A 9,636-nucleotide genomic window follows, 5' to 3' on the forward strand; every position below is an offset into this window, starting at 1 on the left:
GGGCTCCCCCATCCAGGGCAGTGTTCAAGGCCAGGTTGGACACAGGGGCTTGAAGCAACCTCATCTGGTGGAATGTGTCCCTGCCCATGGCAGGGGGTTGGAACTGGATGAGCTTTAAGGTCCTTTCCAACCCAAACCAGTCTGGGATTCTATGATCTGGAGAGATATCAGCAAAGGAAAAGGCTGAGCACTCACTGCTATGCTCCATCTGCACTTTCCTCTATCACTCTTGGTGCTTGAACAGGACAGCAGCACCCTGGAAGCTTGAGATTCTTTCCACTGCCCCCTGATTTGAGCACTAACACTCAGCCCCATGGCAAAAGAGCACAGCATGCAGCCCCCAGCATCCTCCACTGTTCTAGTGCTACAGAAGAAATACTTTACTTCCTTAGCACTATAATTGAGCATTGGAGCCGTTAGACAAATGCTCTGTGCTACAGTTGTACTTTTGTGAGCATGAAACAAATGATGATGTATGGTGGTAAGACTCTTTTAAACAGGTTATCAGCTGTGGAATTGTTTGGTTGTTTTGGGGGGTTTTTTTTACAAAGATTAATAATCATAAATCTGCAGGTCAGGCATTACCACAAGATGAGTGGCTCTGACAATGAGGAGTCACCACTGCATTTAGTAAGGATGCTCAGTTGAAGCTAATTTCACTAAGTGACCTTAACAAACAGCAATTTCTCTTTAGTATGACAGAATGAATTATTTTGTTTCATGTAAGATACAAGCCTTCTTTTTTCTCCCTCCCTTCATGGTCTAACTTAGAAGCACAAAATCCTCAATGTCCTTTTCCCCAGAGATTCAAAGCACTGTGCACGGTACAAACTAACCTGCAAGATTCTTTTCTGTTTGTTCACACAAAGGATTTTACAGTCAGCTATTGGCTACAGAGTCTCCCTCTCAGAACACCAAGGCCATCCAAAGATCCCACTGGTGGAAGCACAGTGGATTTTAACATAGCTGCAAGTTATCGAATCTCAAGGGCAAAATGCATTGGGGCAAATCTGTCTGTACTGGCCTCCTTGTTACCTTCCTCCAGCATCCTCATCTCTGTACTCACTCTTTCATGAACAAGCACATCCATATTTAATTTTAGACTGAATGTCTAATGACCGCATTACCCCCACCCCCTCCTTCTCTGGGCCACTCCATGATCCCAGGAATTCCCATCACGCCCCAGCCTGTGTGTAATGAGCTGGGCAGTGAAGCATCTCTTGACCATACCAGGCTCTCATGCACAGCTAAGGAGGGAGGCACTGACCATACCAGGAACTCCTGTTCCCTAGCTTGCTAAGGCTGCAAGCAAGAGCAGGGATCACCAGTCATCCCCTGACAGCCCTAGAACATTCCTTCCCTTGGTCATAGCGCTGTGCAACTGTACCATTGTACAACACAGGAGTTAGGAGAAAAATAATATTAAGTTGTAGGAAAGGATACTGGAAGAGAAACCCACAAACATTCAAGACATTCTCAACAACAGCATCAGTTTTAAGATGAGCTCTCAAACAGGGCAGGGAAAGAAACCCAGCTAGGACTGAAGCAGACACCCTGATTTCCCTAAGACATTTCACTAGTCTACACCACAACTAAGAATTAAGTGGTTCCAAAGGGCAGCTTCGCACTAAACCAAACATTTTTCTCTTTCTAAGCAGGTCCTCACAGGTGCCACAAAGCACTCCTGAGATCCATCAAACTGCATCTCCCTTTTTCACAGCCCTTAAAATGACTTTAAAACAGTGGCAAGAGCAATTCTGACAACTGAACAAGCATATTAACAAAAGCATTCTCCGTGATTCACTTTTATTTGCATGGCTGTTACCATGAAAAAAATACTGGAAAGAGCCAGGACACTCACCTGATATAAAAGTGTTTTCACTAGGATAATCAGTGCATCTGTTCTCAAGTATCACCAATTCTAACCCAGGGACACCTTTCATTAACATAAAAAAAATGATCAAACATTGAAATTAGACTTCTACACAGTGTCAAAGTGTAAATAGAAGAGAAAGGATGGCTTGGAGGAGGAGAAGTCAACAGCTGAAATAACCCAGATAGCAGAGGAGGTATGGAACAAATAGAAATAGAGATAATGCCAGCAAGCAGGTAAGTGCCCAAACTCTGTTGAACAAAGCACCCCCTTCACATGCCTAAAGAGAATTGCTCCGAGCTCCAGGTTTACTCATCTACTGCACTTTAAGAATGGTTTTTTCCACTTTCTCATTAGTGCTTCTCTGAGGTACTAACACAACCCTCGAAGTTAAACTTAACAAAGCATCATTCTGAATTTCTCCATCAAAACTACAAGAGTTTCAGCCTTGCTTCTGAACAGGGTGTTAATATTGGAATAGTGAGTGTTCTGCTAAGCACCTGCCCTCAACTTCATCTCCACCTTTAAGTTCCCCTACTGTTCAATACTTCTGCCAGTACGTTAGACCTACCAGAGAACAAGGAAAACATGGTATTAACTACTGCTGCCATTCAATCAGCATGAAGTGGGGCTACAATACCTCCACGGAAAATAGTGGTATGGAACAAGTCCTTGAAAACACATTTCCCTGGAAAAATTAATGGTTGAGATTGTAAAATCCTGTCTTAACTGCCATGATGCTGAACACAGTGGTTCCTATTTACACTAAGAGCAAACAATCATTGCCCTAGAGGACAACCTATTAAGGCTCTCCTCACACACCCCTGATGCCCTTCAGAAGCAGCCTCCGTAGCTTTTAATTACTGGTAATTGCACAGGCTGGAGGCCAGGGAACCACATTCCAGAGCTGAATTAAACTTCTGGAATTCAAAGAAAGTCAAGTGGAGCTTCCTCTGCCTGGTTAACTGACACAGAGACCTGAATTTACGGTTTTATATACTTAGTTTTCCATGAACTTATACCAGCAAACTCCACCAGGAAGTTCTCTTCAGTACAGTTTAAAATGGTCATAAAAATTGTAAGAACTATACCAGCAGAAAACTTCTTGGTTTTAATAACTCTACTACAGGAGGGTTTCTGCTAAGATAGGGACCTTGGTAAAGGTTCTGAGGTTTCTTTTGGGGTTTTTGGGTTGGGTTGTTTTTTTTTTTTAATCCCTTATGAATTCAGCTGCATCTGCAGAGATTTATGGATTATAATTAGTTATAAAGAACATTTTATAAGTGGTTCTCTTTATCTCAACTTGTTAACATCGATTGTACCTAAGGAAATTAATGTAACGCAAGTGAAAGCACTTCACCTAATTCTGAACAAGGTCTACAGCTGGAGAAATTCACCTTCAATACATTCATATATCACAATGAAAACCAACTGGCAAGACAAAAACACAGATAGGCTTATAGGATATGCATTAAAGACTAATTTGTAGCTGCTTCTTTGGCACTCAAATGTCAAGAATATGAGTTTTCATTTCCTCTTTAGCATTTATTTGAAAAACTAGGGGATGTGACATGTCAAGATATTAAACCATAGTAACAACCAAAATGGATAAGGGGGGGAGGGGGGGGGAATCAAGTGAGAAACTTCTTTTCAATAAACACAAGCAACATAAAGTGTTATTTTGCTTATAAAGATAAAATTCTTAACATAAACCCAACCAAAATACAGCAAAAGCCTTTTTCAAATTCCACTTAATTTAACTGTAAACTCCCAATTCAGATTATATGAAGTTGTTCAAAGGCCAAGGAGGTGAAATGAATGGTCTCAGGGTTGGTAAGTGCTGATAAAAACAATTAAGAGATGGAATCATAAATAGATATCAGCATAACTATTTCTTAAAGTAATGAAAGAAATATTATTACAGCAATTCTTATATTACTACACCAAAAATGTTGACCTAACAATTGTGTAGAGCTGGGTGGATTTTTCACCTCCCGACAAACCCTGGCACTATAAGTGAAAAGCAGTCGTGTCATCATGAGCTTGAGTAACTGAGAACTGTCTTTTCAGAGCAAAAGGTAAGTGATACTTACATAGTAAAAAAATTAGCTATCCATGATGCAGTGTTGAGAATGCCATCATTTCTTGTACAACTTGTCACACAGTAATACCTTCTTCACTTTAATGCCCCAAAAAATACTTCTGAACAGCCTTCTAACATTATCAGATATTGTCAAATCAAGCAGAACAGAGGAAAAAAAGTAAAACATCAGATACACACAGATTCTGAAACTTCAGTTCATTAGTATCCCTGAAACTCAGTCTCAAAATGCTTTTTAAAACTACCTAAACATAGCAATTTTCTTTAATTTCTAAGAAAATAGTTCACGTAATTCTTCTATGGCAGATGAACATCACAGAAGTTCATCCTTAAAAGGGACCAATTTAAAAAGCAAATTGTGAGAGCTGTTACCTAGCTATAGGATAATAGAATGGTATGTGTTGGAAAGGATCTTAAGATCAACCAGTTCCAATCCCTGCCACGGGCAGGGACACCTTCCACTAGAGCAGGTTGCTCCAAGCCCTGTCCAGCCTGGCCTTGAACACTGCCAGGGATGGGGCAGCCACAGCTTCTCTGGGCACCCTGTGCCAGCACCTCAGCACCCTCACAGGGAAGAGCTGCCTAAGATCTAACCTGAACTTCCCCTGTTTCAGCTTAAACCCATCACCTTTTGTCCTATCAGTACAGTCCCTGATGAATAGTCCCTCTCCAGCATCCTTGTAGCCCCCTGCAGACACTGGAAGCTGCTCTGAGGACTCCACACAGCTTCTCTTCTCCAGGCTGAACAGCCCCAATGTTCTCAGCCTGTCTCCATACAGGAGGTGCTCCAGCCCCTTATCATCCCTATGGCCTCCTCTGGACTTGCTCCAACAGCTCCATGTCCTTCTTATGTTGAGGACACCAGAACTGCTCACAGTGCTGCAAGCGGGGTCCCACAAGAGCAGAGTAGAGGGGCAGGATCACCTCTATGACCTGCTGGTCATACTCCTCCTGATGCAGCCCAGTACACGGAGGTGATTCTGGGCTCAAGCGCACACTGAAGTCTGGTCATGAGCTTCTCACTGATCAACACCCCAAAGTCCTTCTGCTCAGGCTACTCTGAATCACTTCTCTGCCCAACCTGTAGCTGTGCCTGGGATTGCCCCGACCCAGGTGTAGGACCTTGCACTTGGCTATTACAATTAAATACCATTGTTTTAAATCATTTAGAAGTTACTCAACACAAGACCCAAGAATCATTACACACAGACCCCCCTACTGCAGGACAAAATTGTTCCTTCTGAACTATAAAGACTTTCTTCTTTTCTTGATATGTAGAGGAAAACAGGTCCCAGGAAGTGCTTGGAGACAAACATCAGTAATTCCCTATCATAAAGAAAGCACTTTATCCATTTTGGTACTTGGGAGAACACACAAATGTGTAGCAACAAGATAACTCTCATCACTGGCAGCCTCCTATCAGTTATACCTTTTATGGTGCTCAGTATATAAAAACAGTTTGCTTCAAATTACAGGATAACAGGAGTGAGAGGCATTAGAATGCTGCTAGTCACATTAATCATACATATTGATTGAATACTGAATGCTTTTCCAGTTTGTCTGACAAATTGGAGTGGTTCTGGTAACCCCTCGCTCAAGTATGTGTTCTGCCTCATTCTCTTTTCCATCATTCATTAAATCTCCAGTGAATACATAAGGGCTTTCTCTCCTGGCTGTCCCTCATGGATTTGATTGCTTGCCAAGTGTTCAGGTGCCCTCTCATCCTCCCATTAACAACTTACTGATCTCACAACAAAAGCCTGCAGTGAATTTAAAATTCCCTTTCTATATGCCTGTTAAATAATCCCTTTTTGCTGTTTGACTGTGCATGAAAAGGGCTGTGCTTCACGAGAGCTGGATGTTATGTGCCCTTTGAGAGCAGAAGTGACAGCTGATGTCACAGGAGATACCATACTCCCTTCACTGAGCTTAACCTCGGGTACACCTATGTTACTATGACATGTAGGAGCTATTGACACATACTGAGTTGATTTTTTTACTCATCTTTAAAGATAAGACATTAACATCCTGATCTGTGCATAGAAAAAGGTTGGAAAATGGTACCTTTCTAAAAATAGCTACATGGAGTCTCTAAAAACACCCTCTCTGTTCCATACCTGCTCTCAGTTGCATCTTGTTTGCCCACTAGGCAGAAACATAAGTGCAAGTACTACAGTCATGCAGACAGATAAAATCCAGGTGAGCTGCATTCACTGCCTGTATTACATCACCTGTAACAGTTTAGGATTGGAATTTATTTACTCTGCTAGTAACGTGGCTTTTGCATTTGGCAGCATAAGATTACAGTACAGTCCTCCCAAGAATATCCTGAATGAAACAACTTAGGTCGAGTGTTTCAGGTCTTTTTAGACCATGCAGTAGACCAAACCCTGCAGGATTATTCTTACAATTCACATTCTGAGCTGTCTGCACTTTAAAAAGTTACCTTAGACAATGCTCCCACCACCAGTTGTGATGAAAATTTCACTGAACTCAAAAGAACTATTTGGAAGCCTGGGGGTGAAGCTGTGCCTTATGGTCCTTCATGTAGCATTACCCTGAGAAAGGTTCATCAGCACTCCCAACACAGTAACACAGTTCAATTCTGAGATGCTGACCCAAGAGGCTGATTTCAACTATCAACAATTCACAGCTCTCAGGATCACATCCTTCAGGTGGCTAAGGGCAACTACTTCAAATTCTTATCAAATCTTTGGCATCACACTACAACCTCAGCCATTTTCTTACAAAACAAACCCAAAGCAAACCCAAAACACAGATCTGATAAAATTTAAGCACATGAAATAGATTAATAAGCAAATGGGAAACAAGGAACTGGATGATATAGAATAAGAAGGCAACATTCCCCACAGAAATACTTCTGCATGTCTAATTGTTGGCAAAGTCAATGACAAATTGATTTCTCAGCTGCACAGACATTCTGTTTACCATGTACTCTATAAAAATATCACTGTTCAATACAAGAATTCAAGTGTCTGCAGAACCAGGACATAGGAAAAATAGTTTAGGGAGGAAAAAAACCCACTGAACTAATTCTGTAGTGCATGGTAAAGTAAAACAAGGCAATTACATTCTGAAGGGTACATCTCAGAACAGAGTTGCTAATCCAGAGATCCCTGCATTCCCTTCTATTTCTAACACTGGATTTTTAAGACCATAATTACCAAACCCAGTTGATTAAACCAAGAAAAGCCTTTCAAATGTGGAGTTCTCTCTCATGTTCCACATGCAGTTAAAATGATGGTGATTCAGTAATAGCTTCCTCCATCCCAACCTCTGCAGCAACTTGATCTTTTCACCTTCTCACATCACTTCACAATAAAGGTGCTTGTGCTGTTCCTCACGTTGGACTAGGCATGGTATGTAGATCAAATGCTGCTGTAGTCTGAGCCACGGGCAGCAAGAGCTGCTGCTGCTTTCCACTCCACCAGAAAGAAGGTAATTGTTCCAAAGAAGCCCACAACCACCATGATGAGTAGCTGCCACTGCAGAAGGAAGTAGTTGCTGTAGAAATAGGCAACTGCTGCACAGATGGACTAAGAGAAAAAACACGGTATAAAGAGATCATCAGTGGAGATATCCAGTATTACTGCAGAAGAATTATCAAATTGATATATACAGTTTAATGTTTAACTCTCAGTCGCATGCAGTAGAAGACATACAATCATAAAACCTCATTATAGCTCAACATATGGCTTGATATGATATATAACAGATTTAGTTTTCACTTGTATTTGAACAGTGTTCACTGTAGAAAACTCAAGTGTTTGTAGCATCTCAAATGCACTTCTCTGCTACTTCAGAACAGTTTGTCTACAAACAACACAGCCAAGGCTTTGAAGTCAGTCCTGAAAACTACTTCCAGTTTTACAGCATTACAAACTATTCTATACCAAAATTCATGATGAAATCTGTTGCAGAAACATTTGCAGCTCATTAAAAACTCAACCAATATTTTGGTAACATTCCACAATAATACTCTCAAAAGGCTTTGTTAAGTAGTACCTGAACAAACTTAAAGATGGCAAAGGCAGGAGCACTGTCTTCCGAATATAGGAAACCTAAAATACTGAGGAGCTGGGTGTTAAAGCAGCTGTCCCCCAGGCCCAACAGGAAGCTGCAGAATATGGCCACATTTTTGCTGAAGGAGAGAATGAATCAAATTTAAATGCCATTCATTCAAACAAGTTACAGATCTATAAACTATTTGGCGGACTAATTGGAAACTGAGAATGGAAGTTATCAACCTAAATCTCACTGGAAGAGAACTAAGAAAGCCTAGCTTGGCAAAAAGAAGAGTTTCATCAGATTTTAGTTTCTTGAATGCCAAGACTACTGGTACTGTTACCTGCAGTCAATTCTACACTGAATTAGAACCACTAAAAACCCCTCGTTTTGGTACTTGGAGCCACAAAACCCACAAGGCAGAAACTAGAAGCTGATACACACATGGCGAGTTCATAAAATCTGCAGGAATATTATAGAACTATCAGTTCATTCTGCAGCAAAACACTCCAATTAAAGAACAGTCACCTGCACTGGCACAGACTGACATGGTTCAGGGGTAGACTTAGCAGTCCATGGGTAAATGTTGGACTTGATGATCTTAAAGGTATTTTCCAACCTCAGTGATTTTATGATTCTAAATGCTTAGTTACAAGTTAGCAGTTGTGTCTGCACAAACTGACACCACTATTTTCACCCAAATTGGCAAAAATGCACTCCAAAAGGAAGGTGCAATGATAAGAAAGCTCCCTGCATCCTTCCCCTAACACTTACTGCTGTAAGACAGGCATAGCACAGCACCACTTAGACCAAGTGGATTTGACAACAAGCATTGAAAGACTTTGGAAACCAGTGCAACAGCACAAGGCTGCTGCACAGAGTGTCAAAAACACCTTCTTAGTGTTCCTGCTGTAGTACAATTGAACCCAACACTGTTTTAAAATAAACTGAATTCCTGACATCTAGTACAATAGCTGCTGGTCTCACTAGTGTACTAGATGTCAGGAATGGCAGTTCTCAAGCAACAGATTTGCTCTCAAACATCCTAATGCTTTTAATTCTTATGCCATTCAAGTGCCTAAACTGGATGCACACTGGTAGAATATATACCCTGCATAAAAACAGAATTCCTGAAAGCTTCTTCTGTGGAGGTAGTCACTACACAGAAAAGCAGCTTCAAGGAATTTTCTGTTAGAGGAACAAGCTGTTTATATACATTGAGTTATAGCAGCCAAAGGGAAAAGTTCACATACTTTGGAATCATGTAAGCAATATCATCTGTTCCTTCCATAGGAGCAATAGGGGCATCATTTGGCATGTTGAAAAAAATTAAGTAAAAGGCTAGGAAGTGGACAACGATGCCAAGCATCACCACAGGGTTCCGGCCAAAGCGGTTCTTCTTGCTCAGCAAACCAAAGATTCCTCCACCTGTAGCAGTGGGAAAGTTGGATAATTAAACCAGAACTGAAGATGTGAAAAATAGAACCGAGCTTAGAATACTGTAAAAAAAGTGCTGATAACTCAGATTATAAATTCCCCCACGCTGGATCAATGGACAAGTGCTTAGCTCTTAATGGCAAAAGCGAGCACCCCTCTCTTTGCATCCAGGTTGCTAGTGAACAGTGTTTTTTGGTTG

General features: G+C 41.2%; 1 protein-coding gene across 1 annotated transcript; it reads right to left on the bottom strand.

The window, feature by feature from the left end:
- Nucleotides 1-7,363: 7,363 nt before the first annotated feature.
- On the bottom strand, nucleotides 7,364-9,428 carry LOC104413123 (UNC93-like protein MFSD11; the record flags this gene model as incomplete). The annotated part of the gene is made up of 3 exons (XM_010024041.1): nucleotides 7,364-7,531; nucleotides 8,001-8,136; nucleotides 9,254-9,428. Coding segments are annotated over 3 exons (479 nt in total), but the record flags the coding sequence as incomplete, so codon positions are not given.
- Nucleotides 9,429-9,636: the final 208 nt, after the last annotated feature.

This window comes from Nestor notabilis, unplaced genomic scaffold (assembly GCF_000696875.1).
Source record: "Nestor notabilis isolate BGI_N333 unplaced genomic scaffold, ASM69687v1 scaffold12101, whole genome shotgun sequence".
Taxonomy (NCBI): Eukaryota; Metazoa; Chordata; class Aves; order Psittaciformes; family Psittacidae; genus Nestor; species Nestor notabilis.